Source organism: Helicoverpa armigera, chromosome 16 (assembly GCF_030705265.1).
Source record: "Helicoverpa armigera isolate CAAS_96S chromosome 16, ASM3070526v1, whole genome shotgun sequence".
In the NCBI taxonomy this organism is placed as follows: Eukaryota; Metazoa; Arthropoda; class Insecta; order Lepidoptera; family Noctuidae; genus Helicoverpa; species Helicoverpa armigera.
In genome coordinates, this window is record NC_087135.1 from 2,371,977 (window position 1) to 2,397,640 (window position 25,664).

The 25,664-nt window shown below is 34.5% G+C and overlaps 1 protein-coding gene across 2 annotated transcripts in view; it reads left to right on the plus strand.

The window, feature by feature from the left end:
- The window catches only part of LOC110369881 (connectin), a 42,226-nt gene extending 18,849 nt beyond the window's left edge, over positions 1-23,377 (plus strand). Inside the window, exons 2-3 of one of the 2 annotated variants that reach the window (XM_021325480.3) lie at positions 20,326-21,397; positions 22,754-23,376. In XM_021325480.3, coding sequence (XP_021181155.2) covers positions 20,359-21,397; positions 22,754-23,211 — 1,497 coding nt within the window. In that variant the 5' untranslated portion in view covers positions 20,326-20,358 and the 3' untranslated portion in view covers positions 23,212-23,376. Of the gene's footprint in view, positions 1-20,325; positions 21,398-22,753 lie in introns of both variants that reach the window. The other variant, XM_049844115.2, reaches the window with a different exon arrangement.
- Positions 23,378-25,664: the final 2,287 nt, after the last annotated feature.

A 25,664-nucleotide genomic window follows, 5' to 3' on the forward strand; every position in this document is an offset into this window, starting at 1 on the left:
GATAGGCCGGTTTTTGAAAACACATTGTGATTTCTCATGAGTATTATTTAGAGGAAATTTTAATCTCGAATAAGAATACAGTGAGTAAGCAATAAAGCATTCAAAACCGTCGTAGAATAGAATTCTGCTTATCAAAATATTTACCAAATTAAGTACCATTCATCGTTTTTGTACACCATTTAAAAAGCAATGTAAATTAATTAATTACATCAAGGAAACAGAAAATGTACAAAAAAGTATATTTATTTAACTAGGCAGGTACCAGGAGTACATAACGCCCAAGCGTTTGTAAAGCTAATAAAGCAGAAGTAGGGGCGTCACGCACACCACGCCACGTGTGCCCATATTTTACACGATATTACGTCATTCCATACAAATGTTCACAACGAACATTTTTTTTTGTCAGTAATTTAAAGTTCTGACGCTTGTTTTGACAATTTTTACAGCTTATTTTCCGGACTCTTACTTAAAAAAAACCATTATTATTTAAAATGAGCAAAAAGAAATACATCATCTGTGAAAATTTTAACTAACTATCACGGTTCATGAGATACAGCCTGGTGACAGAAGGACGGACAGACGGACGGACGGACGGATGGACAGAGGAGGGAAAACAATAGGGCCCCGTTTTACCCTTTGGGTACGGAACCCTAAAAATATGTTTTTGGCCTCGTAAAGGTAGTCTTATTTTTTAAATGTAATAACTCATTTTGAAATGGCAATCTAATGAAAAATGCGTATGAATTTGTTACTTGTGAACATGCGTCAATCGTTCGATGGAAAATAAAAAGTTATCAATCAAAATTGGGGTTCGGTGAGTGATTGATCGATCAAATTATTTTGTAAACATGTTCTTAGGGAGACATGAGCAAACAGAACATCGATAATCTCGTGTTCTATAACATTGCTGTTGTTAGCTTTACTTAATCCCTCGATAGATTTTTTCTTATAAACATAGATTTATGAAGACAGGCTTATTCTTATAACAAAGCTCTCATATATTACTTAAGAAATAAACAACCTATCTGTATTCTTTAAAGTTTATTTCTTTGATTTCGTAAGCAAACGTGTTGTTACTTTTCGTTTCAGTAAGAATGTAATAATAACACACATTATTTATACAGTGTGATATAGTGCGCTATTGCTTGACATCTTATTATATTCTGCCTTTAGTTTCAAATTTATAAGGGCACTTTTTGTTTGTAAATCTGTGTACTAAATAACTCTTGAACTTGTTTAAATATAAACTGAAATAAATTGTAGTGTTATATGATGAAATACTGGTTGACATTATTTTTCAAACACAATTTTCCTAGAATTACTTATTGAGAGCTGAAAACTTGATAGGTTGAAAACTTGACAGGCAAATATCTCTTTTGATGACACAAAAACATGCAAAGTAAAATATAATAAATATAAAACAGAATATACACATTCTGCTCAAAAAACTAAAACATCAATCTACAAGAAATATAAAATGGCTGACATTTTCAATACGCACTATTTCTTTCTTTAGTAAACCAACGACTTTGAACAAGATTTGTGTTTTTTTTGTGATCTTTCTCCACATAATATTTTTCTTTCATTTTATGTAAAACAATATTACATTATACAGAATTGCAACGTCAGATCTACATATTTTAAAGGTTCATCGACCTTCTGTCCTTAGACCTATTTTTATTTTATTTGGGTTCAGTACTAGTCTTCTTCTTCCATACTTCTATGATTTTAACTATATTTTAATGTTAGAGAACATGAATATCATAACGGTTTTTCATCTCAGGGACAACTTGTAACTTTCTCACGGCTCAAACTAATCGTTTTCTTTAACCTCATTATTTCAGACCTCAAATAAGAACGAATTTCGCAATTCGTCTGAATACTTTTAGATGCTTACATAAAATGTAAGTTTTTATTACATTTAAAACAAGTTGTTAAAAGTACACCTAATTAAAAAGTTACGTGTACTTAGAAAAGTTAAACTAAAACCACGAAAAGCAATGGAGATAGTAGTTAATTATTATTTATGTAGTGGACCCCGTTTGGGCAGCACGCAATTTTTCACAAAAGATTTGATGTAGTGCAGGGCTGACCTCGACACAGCTCATATATTATTACGACGCACCTGTCTGGGGTATTAACTGTACAGTGAAAAGACAGAAGGTCGACTGTAAAGTGTTTCATACTTACAGCAAAATATTTTGTCTAAATAACTTATAACAGCAATTAAATGATTTGGGTAATTTATTCAAATGTTATAAAGCTGAAATATATGTTTGTTTGAATGAGCCAATCTAAAGAATTACGGGACCAATTTGAAAAAATATATCAGTGACAGATAGCCCATTCATCGCTTATATGTCGTTATTTTTTATCTGCGTGCGCGAAGTATTTCCCACCGGATGCTGGTATAACCGTTGGAAACTAGTGTATCAATAAACAACCATGTTTACTGTATAATTAAGACTTAGTAGGTTTCTCACTTATGTATACGGTGTTGCACATAAGCAAACTTTACACAATTTGGTTTCAACGTGTTACATAACACGACGTAACTGTTTACTGTACAAACTATACCTACCTTCAGTATTATGTATGTACATATTTTGAGTTTGATGGTATTAGGTACCGATTATGTCTTCGAAAATACGTATTTCTAAGTATTAGAAAATAAGCTCTGACCGTATGGAGTACTTACAATATGCCAGACCAGTAGCTAAATCATTTATGTATTTTTATATCTAAATGTCTTGTTATTTTGGCAATGTAAACGTATCTATAAAACTACTGAATTGAAAGTGAAAAATTCACAGCAAAACAACTGTTTCAAGAGTTGACGTTTATGTTTTCGCTGAAATTGGGCTTTAATAATCATGTTTAAAGACTTGACTTTCTGTCCGTTTAACTTTACTGTGACATGCCACCTGTCTGGCGTTTGACCTTAGCTACCGTTACATTTGACGCGTGACAGAATATGGTTAACTGGTAATTCCCGTGGATTCTCTTGTCTTTTACTGTAAGCACGCTATGGTTTTAAATGTTTCAAGAGTACTTCTGTATTATTATTCTTACTTTTACTGTATATTTTCCAAGATCTTGACAATACAGGAGCTGCTTAATTTGATTATTTAATAATTTATGAAGGGTTTTCCAAATATACGTCGAGTTACAAGTAATTCTGGACGTTACTAGATTCCGACAACGGATTCACTTAACGCACTCGGATAAAAACCGATCTTTACAAAACGACCAACACTTCCTAAAATTTTGTCTTCAAGCAAACAAACAAGAAAACTCTTCAGCTTTACAATACTTTTATAGATTTAAGTTGTTCAGAGTGTATTTTCAAAATACCTGCTTTGTGCACCATGATTTAATTATAGTTTTAAAATTATAGGGAGGCGTGCCTCAAGTTTTATGAAAGGGATTTTTTATACTTAAGTTTTTATTTAATAAGGACAATAATTATGTATCTGAAGGGTCTGCTTGCATGTTAACTTATAATTTATAATGGCAGGTCGTTAAATTTAGTTTTTAATTAAGGAACGTTATTTTAAGTTTTGTATTTATTTTGCTTAACTTGCTTCGGTAAGTCCGTATATAAGTATTTTTCTCTGTTTTTCATCCTTGTGTATGTTGTATGAGGCAGTGATTTTGTAGAAATTTTCCTACACATCAGTTAATTTGTAATTCACGATATTATCGTTAGTCTGATTGTTCTAGTGGGTAGGTACTCTATCGATTAGCCATAGTAACAGTATGTGGTTATATATTGTAACTATAATAGTTGTAGTTGATAACTATCTACCTTATATTATGTATGAGTACTTTTCCAAATGGACATTGGACATGTAACTAAAATGCAATTGATTTCATCATAGTGTTTTGGATAAGAATATACTAAAAGAGGTGTAAGTGATTGACGGCAATGAAAAATAATACAACCAAATTATTGTACATCGCATAAAAGAGAAGAAAAAAAGAAATTTCTGTTTAAGACTAACTAAGACATTTACATTTAAAACATTAAGCTCGTGCATTTATTTCATAAAATAGGGTAATAATATTTTTTATTCAATTCATGTTTTGATTAATACGTTACTGACAGCGCTCTGTGCCAAATTAATACCGGGAGTTCACACACAATATTTTGTTTAAGTGCAAATTTAATTAATATAAAATAAAACACACAAAACAAAATAAAATCAATCAAAGTTATCAGTTTCATCATTAGATTAAAAACTAAATTAAACATGAAAGCCGATATTGAAGAGCTTAGAATATAATTCAAACGAATGAGAATATCCGAAATGAACTGGTTATTTTGTTTCGCTTGCCGATCAAATATCAAATAGTTTTTAAATTGAATTTTCAATATTCTGAGTAATAAGGGTATGGTGTTACTGTGAGCGAGAGTTAAAGAAAATATAACTATATTTTTATCTACCAAACGTGAGGTCTTGGACGATTACCAACCAGGAATTTTACAGCAAGCTGTTACTAGTAACTTTTAAACAAACTTGAGGCCACAAGGTATAAGGTTCCCTCGAGTAGATACCCATTAATTGCAATAGTTCCAAAAATCTGCTAAAAAAATCATCATTTTATTAGTGAAGATTATTGAAAGTATATGGGTTCAAGGATATCGTAGATCTTTTACTTAATCTTTTCCTTGCTACATTGCGGTATAGATTGAAATCGCTTGACGCGTATTCAGTAGCCAAGCTCATGAAGTATGAACAGAGTTTTTAATTTAAAAAATACAATATCGCTCTAATACGGCAGAACTTACTAGCTTATGCACGCGGAATCGTCCAAGCCATTCAAATTTAAATCATAGCCTGTTAAGAATAAGGCTTTTAGTTATTTATTTACTTCCCTGATGTTTTTCTACACAATATCAAATGTGTTGTAGCGAAAGAAGCCACGGTACATATAATTATAGTAAATCGTTTCATCATTTTACAGTTACAAAAAATGTCATCATCCTCCGAGCCTTTTCCCAAACTATGTTGGGGTCGGCTTCCAGTCTAACCGGATTCAGCTGAGTACCAGTGCTTTACAAGAAGCGACTGCCTATCTGACCTCCTCAACCCAGTTACCCGGGCAACCCGATACCCCTTGGTTAGACTGGTGTCAGACTTACTGGCTTCTGACTACCCGTAACGACTGCCAAGGATGTTCAATGACAGCCGGGACCTACAGTTTAACGTGCCATCCGAAACACAGTCATTGGTGTCTAAGATATACTGAGAAAGTACATACAAACTTAGAAAAGTTGCATTGGTACTTGCTTGGCCTGGAATCGAACCCGCGCCCTCATACTCGAGAGGTTGGTTCTTTGCCCACTAGGCCACCACGACTTACAAACAACAACACGACAGTTACAAAAAATGTATTGTTCAAAAATATCTAAAAACTTAATGATTTATTTTTGGCATAAACAACTCTGTATATCCGTTTGAGCGTAAGTGATTTCTACAACCCCACTAAAAAGGTAATAAATAATTGGGACTAAATAATTTTCCAAGTATCACAGATTAAGCTATAAAGCTTCCACGGTATTTTATTACGACTGTTAACAGAAAATCTATCCGTCGAATGTATAGCAAATATAAACCTTTTATTAATAAATGGTCCTTTCATAAAATAAACATTATGAAACGTGTATTAAACGCGTCGACCCCACATACGTAAATCAAGTTGCTTCATATACAAAGGGGATAAAAGGCTTTTTAAATAATTAACTGTCTGATGCAATTGTCATTGGATTGCTGGAACGTATTTTGAGTTTTATTGCGCATGGAATATGGTTTAGTTTCCTTTAATATTGCGTTGTTTAACGAGTGCGTAATATTGCTGCAGGACCTTCCAGTTACGTGTGAGAGGGTTCGATTCCAGGTCATAATGTCTAATTTGTTAGTGTATCCCGGATACCCATAAATCATATTATGTAGGTACCTATAACTAATTTGTGACAGCGGTTTCACCCACGTCTCCTGGTAACTACATCGCACATCTGGATAAAAAGTAACCAGTTTAACTAGATTTAGGAGAAACTGAAACAGTGTGCTAATATTGGTCTTACTAAAAGTTAAACATTTGTTATGTGTTTAAGATTCCATATTTTTTTTCTTGTTTTTTTTTGTAAGACTAATATATTTCTCCAAAATATACTTTTTAAAACTAGTTCAAAACTCACATAACAAGCTGATACTGCAAACGCTTAACCCGTTCTGACCGCGGCTCGTTATAAAAACGCACATATTATATTTTAATTAACATCAGTTATCGGGTTAATTAAAACTGATAGTTGAGGGTTCACCCAGGTTATTAAAATTGGGTAATAAGTAATAATCGCGCCGACTATTCATTACTTTTTAATTAATTATATTCGAATGGAAGCGTTTCGGGTAATTAATTGGTATTAAAACGAGTAGGGTTTGGGATTAAAATTAGAATAAAATTAAGGTACCTTTATGAGGTTAGGGCGTTGAGAGTACCTTTCATGTATGTGTGTATTTGGATGGTTATGGTAGGTTTGTCTCGTCATATGACGGATTTTTTTTGGATTTTATGTATGTAGGTACAATTGTACACTCAATCCATATTTGCTTTTTCTTTAAGAAAAAGCTTGCTATGCATTCCGGTCATTGAAAAGTCCTAAAACACATTAACCCTTTGTATGCCGAAACGCAGATATACGCGAGACACGATTGATTTTCTATTGTTTCATAATAAGCAACATACAAGCAGTTATTGCCCAAAAAAATATAATATTTACGAAGGTCTACATATGCAAACTACTTACCTCATAATAATCGTGTCCACATAACTTAATTACAAATTTACCCAAAAGAACTGCGCTTATATTATTCACAAAAAGAACATTACAATTTATTCATAAGTGGTCATGTCATGTCTTAAAGGATTAGCTTGTGTCTCCGGTTTTCACAAAGAAGGGCTAATATTATATTTATGTGTAGTAACTAGCTGTTTCTCACTGTGAAATTTGCGCCCAAGGGAACTGGTTTCCCGGCTCTAAATCATGCTAAAATGTTATACCTTTATTTAGATTTCACGCTATGATCAAACTAGAATAAATTTTAAATCAAACTGTAGGTAATTTACTAATGATTTTATAATACCTAAGTATTTGTGTCAAAGTCAAATGTTTCTATTTCAAGCAGGCCATTTCAGGCTCTTTTTTCCACTAGTTGCTGGGTTTCAAACGGTTGGATCCATGGAAAAGAACTGACTAGAAACTCATTTTTTTTCTTTAACTATCTAAAACTATATATAAAAAATAAACTATTTAACTTTCACGTACAAATCAAGCAAACGCAAAACTCATAAAGTACAAACCGAATTCGTAATCAGCGCAAAAGTTCCCAAAATTCTGATAAATAAGGTACGTACTCGTATAAAAGTTAGTGTTTAATTTCATATCCCTAGACTGAACGAGCTAAAACTCTGTACCTAATTTAGTATGAAGTTTCTCCTCGTAAAATTTGTTAAATCGCTCGCTACCTATGGAGATTTTAATCGAATAAGCTGTGGATTGCTACAGATTTGCGACTCGTTACGAGAATATCGTTTTAAATGAGATAATTACCCGTTTATTAAGTTAATGACAATGATTATGTTCTTTATTATAGGTATGGTTTAATTGAAGGTTGCGTTTTTATGTATCGGTTACCTTTTTGGGTGAACTGAAAAGATATTTTGGGTAAAACTACTGAAAACTTGTAAGAGCTATATTATATTCTTATAAGTTTCCGTGTATATATTTTTTTTAATACATGAAAGTATGAACGTAATGGTATACGTACAATTATTATTGTACATTGTATTGCATTTTAAATATAATGACTTATTACCCCATTATAATTTACATTTAGTTCTCACGTTACTGTAATTAATACCTATTAATCACCTTTTGATCATATTGCTATACATAATCAAATGTGTGATCGTTATTGTCAATGACATCTGAGCATTGATATTTAAGATCTGAGCTGACATTTAGAATATCCCATTTAATCTGATGTTTATCAACAATATCGTATTCTGAATTTATTTAAAAAACGAATTTATCAATACCTAAAAAAACAAAGTTTTCAATCTAAAACAAGCAATAGAAATAAAAAATAATGGTTCAACATAAAACCTTTTCAATTTCAACAACATGAACAAATTCATTTTTCATTTTTACGATCTTTCGATCCGTTGAAATAGAATAACTAAAATATCGGCAGTTAATTACAGAAATGAACCAATAAATCTAAAATAGTATATTCTTATATATTTTTTTTTCAGGCTTTTGTCTTTTATTATGTAGGTACTTACTTACATATGAACGTAACACTTGAAAGTAACTAAAATAATCTTAGATATAAAAAAATGCTCATCGTCGCTGTCACTGGATAATGTACCCGAAAGGCTGGCAGCATTGCCACGATGGATGGCAATGCTCAACCTTTATGCGAAGTAAAAGCATATTATCAATTACTTTCTTCCCTAAGATAGTATAATAAAATAATATTTAATTATTTTTCTAAGATATTCCAAACGTTTAAATGATCTCATCGGTCACCAAAGTCTTCAAAGATAAACTAAAGACAACGATAGTTAATCGTTCCAATATGGCGCCGACCTAAATTCCGTCCAGGTTTGCTTACTGTGCTAAACTAATTGTATAAAAGAACTATTGTTTCAACACCAATCGAGGTACAAAAGAGAAATTGAAAAAGTATTTAACAGCTTGAAATGCTTCGTAAGTTAGTCTATTCGAAATGAATTAGCACTTCTATTGTTTTTTCTTTGCTTTTTTAGTTTTGTTTTAGTCGGAATTCGTCTCGTTGTTTTAGGTAAAGTTTGCAATGAAAGTATTTAATACATTTTGCTTTGATATTTGGAGGTAGTAGAGATTTTGGTTAAAGATGTAATGCCGAGTCATTTTAAATAATTCATTTTATGAATATGATGGTTTATGAGCATTTATATTTACCTAAAACCTACTAAAGTTTTAGGTTTATTTGTCTATTATATTATTCAAGCAAAAGGTATGCTAATGCTAGTCTTACATAAATTGGAAGTTAGGTCATACATTATTAAATAATTAGACTATAAATAGTACCCCTATACTTCATTAAATATTGTAGCATCATTATCAACACTCCTTCATTGAAATATTGAAATTTTCGCTAAATTATAAATATCAGACTCTAGTATCGTTATATTAATTTCAAAGGCCGTTCAATAAATTGTATGGAAATTTCCACACATTTCTATGCGGTACCGGCAGGCTGAAACCAAACAACTGTTTGTTCTCAAATGCAACATTTGGAACTGTAATCCGGAGAACAAAAGGCTTACGTTCCACTTTGCGCTACTGGTTCATCAAGTATTTGAAATACTCGCTAATTAATGAAATTTCCTTATTTTAAGTACCAAGTGCTAGTGCTTGCAGTTGCTGACTAAAGAGCAGTGACTGCAATTATATGCTACGAATTGCTGCTACGCTTTTACGTATTGCTACGATGCTACGCGGCGTAGCACGTCCCGTACACGGAAAACTAAACTGTCAACCGATAGTTGTTCCGATAGTTGTTTGACAGTTTATTTTGGATTCGCCAATCCAACATTTTAGTCCAGTTTGTTTCGCAGGTAATCGTGAAACCAAACAAAATTTTTAGTCTAATGAGTGTGCACTACAGTTCTATAATTGTACAAATACTATATTGATTTGTGACTAAAACGACGGCCGACTAAAAGTTTGCAGTATGCAGGCTTCAAAATGAGTAATGTGGACGTAACTCGTGATTGAGAGCGCTAAAATGCTACTTCAGCTACACTTAACGGTAAGGCGAACTGTACCCATCCTGAAATTAAACCGATAGTCAATTAACACAACTAGTTTAAACCAGTTTAATGGACCCTTTCTCTATCTACCCTCAAAAAAGGATATCCAAAAACGAATCCAATCACCAATTTAATAGTTCCGTGATAACGGCCATATTTGTCAATTATGAGTCTCGATTTTAGCGCCGTACAAATTGAAATCCGGTTCGGCGTCCACTAATGAAGCCATTGTAGTTCTACCGTGCCGGTTTTTACCGTGCAATTAACTCGACAATCCGGGCCGGTGCGGTTGGCTTAATCAGGACTGAACGCTGACACTTGAACGTTGAGGGTTACCTATGATTTTGGAACGAGCCGGATTTGTTCAGGAAATTGTTAGTTCGATAGCTTGGGTGGTGTTTTGTGCCGTGTCAATTGCTTTTGTTTGGAGGAAAAAATGGGGGTTTGTTTAAATGGAGTTGTGTTTTTTTTTGGAAATGTTCTCGTTGTTTGAAGTTAATTAAATGACCTCTGTGCTTTAGTAAGTAACTGTGTTTTTCATTATTACAACATTATTTCTTTACAACAGATCAATAACGCTAAAATAGCCTACTAATCGAATGTATGTAATTATTGTATTATCCGGACACGGCTCTAAAACAATCAATAGTTTTTGTTTCCCAATCCCGCGCTTAAACCCAAACAATTAAATCAAATTACCCAAAAACTAAACCCGTAAATACCGCAACAATTTCCTGTATTAAAACAAAATGATCCCGAAAGGGTTCGAAAATAATAACTCTTCATTTCACATGAGGATTAACGTTACAACCCAACTAGAGATCCGAACTTAAAATGTTAAAATCAAACATTTAATTAAAGCTAGGTTCACATGAATTGGCGTCCGGATTTTGCGATTTGCGGTCAGTTCCGCAGGCCCGGTTTTGCGTGTGTAACGGCCCTTAATTAGGGATGACCTTTGGATACAATCAATGAGATCTGCTATTTATTTACATAATAAATTGGTGCAAGATGAGAATATATTTTGGAATTAATTAGTCGTGATTAGGGAAATAAGTTAAATGTCTTTGGGCGTTAGTTTGTTTTGGTAATAAATTTGTTAAAGGAAAGGCATTATTTTTGTACATTTTCAGTTAGTGTGTCACCTCCCAAGTATGATAATGAAGTGTTTCAAAAACTTTAATTAATTATTTTTGTTCCCAAATAGAAATCAGAAGATTTATGTTATATTATGCTAATGCACATACTTTTTATGCTCCATTTAACAGTCTAAAAAACCGTCAATTTGTTCACTAAAATCTCCCCAAACTTCATCATTAAACTTTGTCAAACACAGCCAAACTAAAGACGTCACATGTGATTTCACGGACCAGCATAATAAAAATAAAACTATATAAAACCCACAATTCATGCTGGCAAACTTTTTTGCCGGCTTGCAACGTACAATGTTCAACGAAGTTCCTACAACGAGCGAGTTACTAAAAACAGTATTTTCTAGCAAGCATAGTTCCAACTGGGACGTTGTTCAATGCGCGTAAAAATTATTCTGTTGGCTAGTTTAGAAAATTTGCGGTGTACGAGCCTTTTTTATGGAGGTAAACTATAGAATATTATTCTTCGGGAATGTGGGAAAGGATTGCGTGGAAAGGAATGTTCTAGTGTTGTGATTGTTTATAGGTATGTGTTTGTGTGTATGTTCTCCAAACAATAGACTTTCACAATCTAAGTGAAAAATGTGCAACAATTGTGGTAAGTAGTTAGATATATAAATATGATAGCCTGATATTGATATATTTGATAGCGTCGGTATCACCTTTTCGTTAATCGAACAGATTGACCATGACCTCTTCCAATAAGTTTAAAAAAATAAAGACCCAAGTGTTTTCCATCATATTAAGTAGGTAGATATGATTATTTCATCATTTTTGTTTAAATATCGGAATACTCCAAAATAAATATTTTTTCCTTTCCTAGCTCGTACCTCTTTTCTTAACACACACTTCAAACACCCCACATAAAAGCCATAACCAATTTAGTTTCGACGCGTTCGCATTTCAAAAAATGCCCAAAAATAAAAGAGTATCGCATGTGTACACCACATTACTGGCCAAAAAGAAACCCGTTCAGTTTTAAGCCGCAGACCGGTTAGCACTGCAGTGTTAAATTGAAACGAAGTTTTTAAAACGAGGAATTTTTCGGCACTTTTCGGCGCTTTTCGGCTTCGGGGTCGAGATCGTTTCGTCAGTTGAGGTATGGAATGGCTGTATTCATCAAAAGCGGCTGGGTGCTACGGTTTTTATGATATGTTGTGGTTACATTTTTCGTGGTTTTCATTTGCGGTTTTCTTAATTTGTTCCTGCTATTATTATAGACACACTCAATCGTTAAATTAAGTTTCAATCGTCAAACGTTCTTTAAGTTTTTCTATAATTAATAACCGTAACCGTAAACCGTATTTACTGTTTAACTAGGACATCTTGAATATTTTGACACATTCAACCATTTACAGTAAACTAAAGTTTAAGGACTGTCTTCATAACTTAAGGATATAATATAAGATGTCATTTCACCCCTTTACAGCTTCATATAATTTTAATACAGAGCATATATTACTTGAAGGACTGTTCGCAAGTCATAAAATTACCCAAATTTAATACTTAACAGAGTCGTAATCCTAACCAACGAGCAATGAACTCCTAATACCCAGCAAAGCGTGTAACTGGTATTTTTCCAGAATTACGAAAAATCCTTCTCTAAATAATAAACGTGGTCATGCTACACTAATCCAACTATCTCCATACTTGCAACTCATAAAGCATTACGTCAACACTCATTACAAAAACAACTGTATTAGTTCGCCTCAAGGTTGTTTTTTGCTTGAACATTTTTCGTAAGTGGGGCCATAAATTTATTAGACGATGATCCCACGGGCCTAGGTCCCCAGTTGCACAGTCTGTTAGTCAAAAGGCTGTTTACACCGTAGGTGGTCGTATGCACAATGCACTAGCTTAATTATCTTTGTAACAAGAGGTTAACGATCTGGAAGAGACATGCGACTAATTACTGTACTTTAGAATGGTTTACGGTAATTTCGGACGTCAATTTTGGGTGGTCAGCTCAGTAACAATATTAGGAAAAATTGGGATCAGTTGGGGAATAAAAGTCTTTCTTTTGAAAAGTTTCAGTAATCGACCACGTATTTTTCTTTGCTTGAAACTCAATGCTCTTATGCACACATATCATTAGTATATTTTGAAAAGTATGGAGCCCACTTCTGCTTTCTTAAAGAACTTTTTTCTTATCTGCACTTTTAGTTCTAATACATAAGTCTTAGCTTATTTTTCTCTCTTAGAACAATTCCACAGTTATCCAAAATAGCCGCATCCAGCAAACCATCTTCACCACTGCACCACATGTTAATTATAATCATAAATACATCGGTTGGTTCTGCCGACACTCATAAACTAGCCTGCATGCTTTATCTATACTTATAATAAATCTGTAGAGAGGTCAATTCTGTACATGAAATATAATTAAAAAATAACTATCGGGGGGTGATTAGGGATCGATACTAATGCCAAAAATGAAATCAGTAAAATTTTTGTCTGTCTGTCTGTCTGTCTGTCTGTCAGTCTGTATATTCGTTATGGAAACAAAAACTACTCGACGGATTTTAATGAAACTTGGCACATTTATTCTTCATACTCCTGGTCAGGTTATAGGATACTTTTCATCACGCTACGATCAATAGGAGCAGAGCAGTGAAGGGAAATGTTGGGAAAACGGGAGAAGTTTCTCCATTTTTTAAGCTTCCGTCGCATGTACAGTCTTAATGGTTAAAGCTACACAGAAATCATGTATGACGGAAATGTTCTCCTTAAAATTTTACAAAAAATATTCCTTGACAGCATATGTCTATATTTTATGGTTGACTCACAATAACACGTGTAAGTCCCGATAGCATAGCAGTTTGGAGCTTTCTGATTATATTTGTCTGCTCTTACGTTTACAACACTCTCACTCATCTATAATTAAAAACAGTTAACATTATTTCCTATTCAATAAAAAAAGAATCATGTAAATCGGTAAAGAAACGCCAAAGTTATGCCTAAAATACCTAAGCCATCGCGCTTGAATACTGGAGCATGCTATAAGGATTATTTTTGTGTATCGGTCGCCGCGCTCGACGTCCTTCGCGGCGTAGGTATAAAAAGGCGGGGGGTCCGCGCGCGAGCTTCTTGCCCCTGGCTGGAGGCCTTAAGCTCTAGGCATCCACAGGGATTTGACCGGTTAAGCAGTAAACAGCCTCCTAGGCTGAACTGCGAGATGCCATTCACAAAAAAAAAACGCGCGAGCTTCATACAATATTTGGCTGTTGATGCGAATAGACGTGCGGACTGTTCGACCTTATTGACAGACAATAATTGTTATAAACGAACCGTGCTTATCAGCGCGACTTTTAGTCTTTATATGTAGTTTAGTTTTAGATTAGATTTGTTTTGTTGTTATTTTATGAAATAGGTAGTAGCATTAGGTTTTGGTAGTGCTTAAATATTATTAATAGTATAGATTTTATTTCTTTATAAGTAGTAGTAGGTACGCATATTAGTTATTTTGGTAGTGCTTAATTTTATTAATACTTAGTTTATTTTTATTCCTTTATAGTTGAAGTAAATAGTAGGTACGAATATTAGTTATTTTGGTAGTGTTTAATTTTATTAATAGTTTATTTTTATTTCTTTATAAGTAGTTGAAGTAAATAGTAGGTACGAGTATTAGTTATTTCGGTAGTGTTTAATTTTATTAATAGTTTATTTCTTTACAGTTGAAGTAATTAGTAAGTAGGTACGAATATTAGTTATTTTGGTAGTGTAAAATTTTATTAATAGTTTATTTTTATTTTTTTATAAGTAGTTGAAGTAAATAGTAGATAGGTAATTTCATTCTATTAGACTTAGTTCAGGTATCTATTTTTTGGATTTATTTTGGATCAGTTTTATTATTTCAGTACCTAGGTACTTAGATTTCGTAAGTGTAAGGTAGCTTTAGTTGCCGTCGATTAAAAATACACAATGCCACCTAAAAAACGACCATCTTTATCTCGAAACTCGAGAGATGCTAAGAGGATGAGAAATGCGCGTTCTCAGGAATCGGCAGAGGAAAGAGCTCATCGGTTAAACTCTATGAGAGTTAGTGCCTCAACTTCTCGAGCCAATGAAAGCTCTCCAGAGAAAGAGATGCGATTAGCAGCTGACAGAGCAAGACGAGCTACATCACGGGCGTCTCAAAGCCTTTCTCAACGAGAGTTGAGGCTTACCATCGATCGAGAGCGACATGTGTTAATCCGACAAGGTGAAACTGCTTCACAACGAGAATTGCGGCTCACAGCTGACCGCGAACGACATACATTATCTCGCGAGTCAGAAACATTTGTTGACAGAGAATTGCGTCTTACAGCTGACCGCGAACGTCATACATTGTCTCGCAAGTCAGAAACCTTCACTGACAGGGAATTAAGGCTTACAGCTGACCGCGAACGACATACATTATCTCGCGAGTCAGAAACCTTCACTGAGAGAGAATTACGTCTTACAGCTGACCGCGAACGTCACACATTGTCTCGCGAGTCAGAAACCTTCACTGACAGGGAATTAAGGCTTACAGCTGATCGCGAACGACATACATTATCTCGCGAGTCAGAAACCTACACTGAGAGTGTCAACACACTTCACTGTCAACTTTCAATATAGTTTACCCGGAAGCTTTGCGCTGAAGTATTTTCGTTCTACAGGTACTTAAGCCTCATGTGAACGTGATCTAAACAATATTACCTTCTTATATATTAACTTAATAACAAAAGGAGTTAAAAGCTGACCGAGACATAGCTATCTATACTTTTCTGCCGGAAGTCACTACACCACGCGGACGAAGTCGCGGGCAGAAGCTAGTATATAATACGAGTCGTTAGTTACTAAATGAAATTTAATGATCAACATTTACAACGTAAACTTTGCTGGCGTTACACTTAATTGACGTTTAGCTGTGCTCTGCTTTCGACTTTACTGCAGTTGGGAGCTTAATCTTGGTTTCGGTTCATAGGTTTAGGTTTAATATTTAGGTGACCCGTTGTACTTGTGACTTGCGTTACTTGTGTATGTATAAATTATCTTTATCTTTATAACCATCGTAGGTTGTTTGCTATTTTTAACCCCCGACGCAAAAACGACGGGGTGTTATAAGTTTGACGTGTCTGTGTGTGTGTGTGTGTGTGTGTGTATGTGGCATCGTAGCTCCCAAACGGATGATCCGATTGAAATGCGGTTTTTTTTGTTTAAAAGGTATGTCAGTCGGGAGTGTTCTTAGCTATGTTTGGTGGAAATCGGTTCAGGTCTTCAAGGTCATCAGCTCGTTTGCTAGATGTGATAGGAATGTTACACGCTCAGTTTACTTGCAAGTATATGTGGGATCTGAAATTTGAAACACTAATGTCTTTTGGAACCACTGAGCTGGTCTGCTGTTAGGGCACGAAGGTAGGAGACGTAACCCTGAACTGCCTTTTAGTAAACCCATCGAGTTTGGGCTCGTTGAATTTGTCTTGACGAGTTCTCTTCATGTTTCTAATTGACGAGAACCTGATGCTAGAAATGGGATGTGACGGATGAAACCCTGAAATGCCGGAATGAAACGGATAAACCGATTTATATTTTTGCTGAAAATCTAGAATGTCCAAAGGTTAATCTTTATTGTTTCTCAATCTGTGCAATTCTCCCAGAGCCAGTTTGTCATGAGGATTGTTAAACAGCTTCCTTTGGCCGAGATCGCATATAGCGACCCCATCTTAAGATAAAATAAATTAAATGAAAGAAGGAAAAATTTAAGGAGCTCCTTTAAAAAGCATGAAATAAAATTAAATTATAAATTTTAAAAAACCCCCGACCCAAAAAAAGTACGCAATAATTATGACAAAAGGTTAAAAACGCTAAACCCTATAAAAGCAAAAATAACTTTTAACACTACGTAAACTAAATTTTGACGTGTCGGGGGACCGCTTTTTACCTTCATAAATACTTACATAAATCAAATGATACCTACCTAATTACAACATTCGTTTAAAAAAAACACGTATCTAAAGTAATGAATTAGAGCGGTCCCCCGACACGACAAAATTTAGTTTACGTAGTGTTAAAAGTTATTTTTTGCTTTTTATAGGGTTTAGCGTTTTTAACCTTTTGTCATAATTATTGCGTACTTTTTTTGGGTCGGGGGTTTTTTAAAATTTTGTTGATCTTCTTTTTCTTATGGAGTGATTGTTTAATCACCTAACAAACCCTGGTAACAGATTCTTCTCAATTCTGCCGACTTCTGATGTGGCATTGTCACAATGATTGCTACTGAGTAACATTTGGACATTACTTCACGTGTCAAAGTGAAATCTTAAAACCCAACAAAGCAATTTTGAAGACCCAAAAACAAACCAAAATAGGCTGGTGATGACAATTGTCATATAACTTGAGTGACAGTAATAAGATCTTTAAGTTTCTAAATAAAATCTCTTAAGCACATAAACTATTTTAATGTTCTGTGAAACGGAATTAAAACGCAATCCTCCTAACTTGTCAACATGTTATAAAGTTTTAAATACTTTTGAATAGTGGGTAATATGTGTCTCTGCTACGTTAATTTTGTTTATTAAAGTCACAGTAACAGTATCCGCAGACGACAGACTAAACAGTCGGCCGACAGTTGACTCGATAGCTGCCAAGTTTTTTTTTTACAAAATCTTGATGCCAATCAGTTTTGGATCGGCATGATACTGGCTAAATACCTGATCTTTATAATGTGCGTACTACCATTCATCTTCATACTGATTTAAAAGCCCAAACAGACTATCGGCCGACTTAAAGTTTGCAGTGTGCAAAGTCACAGTTAACGAAGTAAAGTAAAGAAGTTATACTTACGTTGGAAACCAAGGAAAGAGCTTTGTATGATGATGATGTATGAACGAGTAACATTTTGAGGTGAAACTAGTATAAGTGTTCCTAATTTGCATTTCTTGTGACTCAATTTTGCTAACAGATGTTACGTTGGGAACAGAACTCAGAGGGCAACAACCTTTTCAAACTTTTTGAAGGCGCTTGGTTGTGTTTTCAAAAAATTTTAGTATATACGTATGAATTAAGGTGTGCCTATATTAAGATAAGTGTATGGTGAGGTCAAACAAATCCAGTTATGGTCTATTAATGGATGGGTAAATTTCTTAACCCTCAAAACCGAAACAGGTTGATAATTAGTTCAATGTCTATAAAAAAGTCAAGTGAATTATGCCTTTGGAAATTTTTTAACGCCACTGTTATAATTAAAAACACCAAAATAGTTACGCCACTAATTTCCCTAATCGTTACTCATCAAAATATTGGAATACTTATTAATTAGTATCCAAGAACACTGTGACACAATACGTATGGCCAGTAATTAATTTCCCTTATAATATTCTCAAGGCAACACGGCAGGATATCGATTAGACCCAGTTTTCTATTGTTTAGTTCATAATGTGTGAAAGTCACGCTCTTTTTCAATAATATTGTGTAGAGGAAGTTTGGAGTATTTTACTGAAAGTTGCTGCAGTGGTTCACCAATTACCTGCTGCGCTTTGTATGTGTGTGTAACCACTCTTTGTACGTATGTGTGGGTGGTTATGATTCCCGCATGAACTAATTTGATGTTCTTTTGTTTAGTGTATCAACGTAACAGCGCTTTCACACTGGTGGGTTGTACGGACAGTCTCTCGCGTATACGACAATTGACAAGCACGTTAAAGAGGTCACGTGAAACCGCTTAAAGATTTTTGTTGTACGGAATGGGACGCGCGTAAAATTCTCTCGTGTGAAAGTGCTGTAAATATTCGTGTAGGTAAACTATGACTATTTGAAAAATTACAAATATCATTAAGTTATCTTACCATTGTTTTATAATCTCAAGGTCATCTGTCACTTGACCGACAAAATACCAAAACAAAATCAAATGTCAAGGTTACTTTCAATGTCTAGTCACTAATAATGACAATAGAGAAAGCATTGTCATTACAATAAATCTACTATAATTTTGTTTGAAACAATAAGCTTCAAAAGCACATTGCTAGGCAATTATCTGTTAATACTTATCTCTGATTTTATTCTCATGTAAAACAGCCTGTATTTTACATAATTATCATCATTTGCCTAGCCTATTCCTACATGTTCTAGACATTTTTACATAAGCTACTTCTATATTTAGAGTTTAATATCATATAAGAAAAACTGCGAAAAAATAAGTACGTACGTATTTTTTGTAAGAAGTGCGTGAATGCAAACTAATCCAGAACTTTCCAAACAATACTTGAGACTCAGCATAGTTTCAAACGCCATAATGCTTCTTACATCAAAGGAAACATTACCCCATATGACCGGTACAGATTCAGGCCTAAAGGGGAAAGCGGGCCGATATACTTAGGGGGAAACTGGGGAAACTGGCTCAAGAGCTCAAAGGAGGTAAGGGCTTTGACTGATCACAGGATATGTTACCCCTTATGTAAAGAGCTCTCTATACCATAGTTGGCTTATAAACGTATGGCCAGATGATTGGAGATAATAGCGAGGCTCCCTTTGACAAAATTTGTAACATTACGCCTGATGCCATGAAAGGGTTTTGATAAAATGATCCAGTCTATAAATAGCCATGTAGTAGGTGCAGGAATTCTAATCTGTTCGAAAATCCGACTCTGGTATCGAACCTTAGAAGAGCGTACTGCGAAAATCTGACCTTATTCCTTATTTAAAAATTATATGAAAACAAATCACTCTGATACAAAAAAAAAAACAAACGACAATCAAAAAACTGACAGCTGTTAATAAAACAAAGTGTCTTAATAATTGTCTAATTGAGCTCGATTAGTTCCGCGCAGGATGCAGGCGGCTACAAAGGATTATTAAAAGAAATTAAATGTCGTAATATCATCTTCAATTTATTTAATGAAACGTGGGTCTTCAACTTTGTTCCGTTACTAAAAAGGTCGATGACTTGTCATTGGTCTGTCATTCTTTATCAAAACAAACGTTCTATAAAAGTTTAATCCTACAGTTTCACTTTGAAAAACTATATTTTTTTGTATTTGTTCTGTTTATTGTTTTTATTTTTAGAGAAAACTACTGAAATAGTCACGAAATTACATAATCTATAAGCATTTATGAAATTGCTTAATTTTCTTACTGTTGCACGAATTGTCACAAATTACTAATAATTTTAGTAACAATCATTTCAACCTATTATATTCTCGAAGTTATAAGTTATAGTCGTGTCAATTAGAATCGTTGTAATAGCACCTTATCCGACTCTTAAACAATTGAATCATCGACTTCGCTAATGTTCAACTAAAAGATAAAGAAAACAAAAGAAACTCACTAAATGTCTTCTCCTTTGTTACAGATAAAAATCGCTCTGATGTGAAAGGGAACAAAGATGGACCTTAAATATCTGATCCTAATGATTGCCTTCGCGACAGTCGAAATAAACGTAACTGAGAGTCGACAGAACGACAAAAGGCGATGGAAAAACGACAAGGTTTACTCACACTACGTTAATATTTGTGATATACAGGATCGAGGGTCCAAAGTTCATTGTTACTGCGAAAGCATAAAGATAAAAACCGCTACAAAGGCCGATTGTTGGGTATTCAACGGCGGCATAGCTGAAGACGATCCGTTCTGGTCGAATTTTTATTCACAACCAAAAATAGAAAAGTTAACATTCAACGTCAGAGCTGACGGCGGACTGACGTATATACCCGCAAAAGTGATCGTTAGACTGGAACGATTACAATACCTCAACATACAGTACGCCAACATCTATAGTATCCCATCGTTCGCGTTCACCAACTCGACCACGCTCCGAGAAATAACACTGGCCAAGAACAAAATAGCGAAACTGGAGAAAATGTCGTTCGCTCATCTAATAATGCTGTCAAACGTCAGCTTAGTAGAAAATCAGATCTCCGAACTGAAACGGGACGTGTTCTACGTCCTGCCCAATTTGCAGAGACTGTATCTATCGAAGAACATAATTAGCGTCCTCCACGACGGATGTTTCAAACATCTCAACAATCTCATAAAATTGGACCTCGACAACAATCAGTTGACAGTTGTCATTAGGGAGAACTTCCAAGGGCTGTCTAATCTGATCACGTTGGATATGAGAAACAATAAATTAACGATGATAGGGGACCTTGCGTTTGCCGAACTTTGGAGCCTTCAAGAACTTTACCTGGATGGCAACGAAATAGAATTTATATCCGAGAGGGGTTTCGGTGGATTGACTCAGCTGCGAAAACTTTCGCTGGCCGATAATAAGTTGGCGACATTAGACGACGGCGTGCTCGATGATATTCAAAAGTTGAATGTTTTGGATTTAAGGAACAATAATTTAGAAACGTTGAAACAAGAAGCAGTACAAAATGTTTTGGAAAACATGAAGTCCAATTATGCGTTAATCTCTCTTGACGGTGAGTTGAATTTTGACAAGTTTGCGCGCCATTTATCTTCGCTCGTTCAGTTGCGTAATCCTTAACAAATGTCGATGTTACTTCGTAACTGCTGACATTTGTTAAGATGAATTCGAATTTTGTTCTTTGTTTCGGCCCACGCTTTTAAAAATGTAGGAAACGAGTCGAACAAATGAGGATGTCGTGCCAAGTCGAGCCGCTCTTACATCCTCGTATAAAAGCTAGTTAATTGAGCCCGGAAACAATTAACAATAATACGTAACGAGATATGGAATAAGATTTTTCATGGAACAAAAAAATCCGTGTCAATTATGAGCGTGTAATAAAATGTAGTGGCAATTTGGAAAAAAAGATTTAATTTAAAATGCGAAACGACCACTTTGAGAGCCCATAAAGCAGCGAAAAAAAACTATCATTAATAACATCTGTGTGCGTGGTTAATTACCGGTCCGCAGTGATGTATGCTCCTTCAGTAACCCGTTGGGTAATATATCCCGTGTTGAAAATTAACCGGAATGGTTCAATTAACCGCACGATTAGCCGCCCTGGCTATTATGTCACGGTTCTTTGGTTATCATGATGTGTTTATTCTTTTTAGGTGAAGTTATTTATGTTGTCGGCTTGGGAATAAAGAGACTAGACGGTTTTTTCGCGAGCTTTATTTTTATAATGTGTTTTGTTTGTTCAATGTCTAGAAAGTTTCATGGCCTTCTAGATATATATTCTGGGTTGGTTATATGGCTTAAGTTTAATTCAGTAGCAAAAACGAAACCTCCACAAGAACAAAGCATATAAATACTAGAACAGTCTTATATACCACTGTTTCAACTCACATCAATCTTCATGCAAAGTCCAGTCACCACTAACTAACCGCCCAAAAAACGGAGTCCGCAATCCGCACACTTAAACCATCCGAGGACGTAACTACCTCCAACTACAATGAATCAGGCCTTGAAATACTGTTTAAGTGCTCTGTGACAATTTAATAGCGTCTATATTTTGCTGCAGGCTAGATGTTATATTTTCCACCACTGGCGAAGCACATCTAGCTATGATTTAATACTCTTTGTCCACTGTTAATTTGGTTTCGTGGCTTGTTTATTGTGAATCTGATGCGAGTGTACACGTACATGTGTCTAGATTGTGGTTTGCACTGTAAAAGTGCTGCATAGGTTCGGATTTGTCCAGTTGTGTTTGTTTTCATTGATTCTGTGGAGTATTTTGTTTTGTTTTGGCTTTGCGGTTAAATGAAGTTAACATTAATATAATAGAACTTTTAAGCTCAAAACAGCAAGCTAGATCTCATTGATGTTTTCATTTGGTGATAAATATTCAAACCTCATATTCTTTCTACAGGTAACAGACTGACCTGCGACTGCCGATTATCCTGGCTACACAAACTCCGAAACGAAACCAAGAGCAAACGCGTCAAAGCCTCACTATCCCGACTCAACTGCATAATGGACACAAAAACCAACATAGGCAACAGTATCAAAATCGAAAAACCACCAAAAGCCATCCAAGGTTCATACAAGAAAGAGTTAGATTATGAAGAGGAAGAATTTGAAGAGAAACATTATGATGACGCGATGCAAGACCAAGAAACTGATAATGATGATACGAAGATAGAATACAAGAGGAAACTTCTAGAAATACCAGCGGAAATGCTTCCTTGTCCGAACCGTTTAATCTATGAGGCGTCATATTCGCCCCCGACGCAAGACGAGGTCAAATATTACAAGACTTCATCAAGTTTCAAGCTTGTTGCTACATCGGCGAATTTGTTAGCAGCAGTTGTGTTAGCAATATTGTAGCGTATGAATTGAAGTGTAAATAATTCTGTGATTTCATTGAGCATTTACTGTTGAAGTATTTTTGATTAATTTGAATTGATTTTCACCCTGTTATAAATATTGTTGGATTTTTGAGTTCACATTCCAAAGTTCATATTCATTCACAACAATTATGAATTTTAATTATACTTCAAATAAGTTAAAGATAAGAGCAGTTCAATTTGAATGTTATTTGAGTAAATATATAAAGACCTTTTTTTACTTAATTATAATAATCATCTTTGTCACCGCTTTCATTAAGTCTTAGATAATAGGTTATTTATAGGAATTGATAGATTTAGGTGAATTTGGACCCAAAGAGCTAACGCTGTAAATATCAACACTCATTGTAAGTCACCATTGATTCTTTGTAAATATCATTTATGTAAGATTCGCTATGTACTTTGTAACGTTAATACATATTATTATATTGGATAGGCTTCAGTTTCTTAAATAAAATTGTTATTGAGAACTTGACATTCAAAAAAGAATAATTGTGTAATAGATATTCCAACTATACTTTTGATTTGGACCGCGTTATTTAAAATTAAGATGATGTTATTTTATTTCTCGAAAGCGGTTTATCTACACCTGTGTGAGTAAATGTACCTACGTGCACAGTGTCTTTGTATGACTCGGTGACTCGGCCACTACTGAGCGTTTCAGAGCTTACGCACACAAAGACAATGTGCATGTACATAAACACACACAGGTATGGCTCACCCGTTTTCGTGAAATATAAAATTTGTACGATTTTTTATAGCAAGCTTGAGGTTGTGATTATTTTCAAAATAACGCTTGTGTAACTTCTCGTTACAACAGTTCACTGTACCGTGATATTTCCTTGTAACAGAGTTACAATAATTATGTTCCCTTTATGAGTTAATTGTAATCAGTAAAGTGTTGGGTATGGCTGTACGCATGTACCTACCTTATTTATCCGTTGCTATGGAAACGACATCATTATGTACTGAAGATTCTTGAGAAAGGTTTTTTGTTTTTTATCTTTGTACTAAGCCATGTGTTCTCAAATGTGTGTTTGAAAATAGAAGCCGAATTTGACGTAATTTCAAAAGCAATACTTTATCAATAGCTGTTGCTAAGTATTATCATGTTTTACAACATGTGGACTTACAGCGCTTTCACACGAGCGGGATTTTACATTATGAAATACAAAAACCCGGTCGCTCGGCTTCCGGCGGAAAATATCGCGCGAAAAGTCTGCTAGTGTGAAAGCGCTCTTAGTCCTTCTTAATATATATTTAAATTGCTTTATTAGGTTTAAGTAAGACTTGGGTTTCAAGGATTTATTATTATTATAGAAGTAAATTAATTTTAAGACCAGACCGGAGTTAAATAAGTAGAAGATCCATTTTGTGCGTAAAAAAATACTTTGTTGTATGCTATTACAAGAAAATGTATCTTCTGTAACTTATTTAAGTTTTGGTAATAGTGATTTAAATACCAAAGATTTTCTTAACACTACTATATTTAATTATATTATTTTAATTTTGGTCTAAGAAGTTTTCTTCTACACCATGTAAATAAACACATCAAAATTAACAAATAATTCTCTATCTATTCTATTCAGAGTGTGGAAACAATAAATTGATACTTTTTCAAGTTCCGTCTTTTATTTTAATAAACTACATATTTTTTTAAATCTATTTTGTCGGTCAGATAGGTACTTACCGACCGCATACCTGATCATTGTAATGTGCGTACTACCATTCATCTCCATACTGATTTATGAGCCCGATCAAATATCGGCAGACTAAAAGTTGGGGCTCTCATAGTCTTATTAGTAAGTGAAATACTAAAATAAAAAAACAAAACCTACACCACATATGTGTGGAGGCTTGTAAATAGCTATTTGATAATACCATAGTTATAGTATATATAGTTATATCATTCTTTTCTTTTGTTAGTCTGTAAGCCTTCTGTAAAATGTAATAAATAAATAAATATATTGGTGACTAGAGACACAAATTAATTACAGGCTGATAGCCTTGTATTTATCGAGTGACTAATTCTACTAACTATAGACTTAACACCTTAGTATCAGTGAATAAATGAACACTAGTTTATGTGGGCTACCGGCCTTAATTAAGATAGTACTGGCCATCGTCGCTTGCTATTTTTTGCGGTCGGTGAGACAGATAAAATAATTATCCGATATTCTAAGCCACCGCTAACACTGATGATCCGTCCAAAACTTAAAGTCAAGTTTTTATATTTCACATAGGCCTTTTCAGGCTCCTATGAAACGTCACACTAGTTGCACGGTTCCAAAAAGGTGGTCTCATGGAGAAGAGCCGGCAAGAAACTCCATAACCGGCAAGAAAATTCATAAAACTAACTAACTCAACGATCGCGATTGCTTTCATATATTACCCTATTATTACTAGTCTATTAAGTATGGCTATTAGGCATTG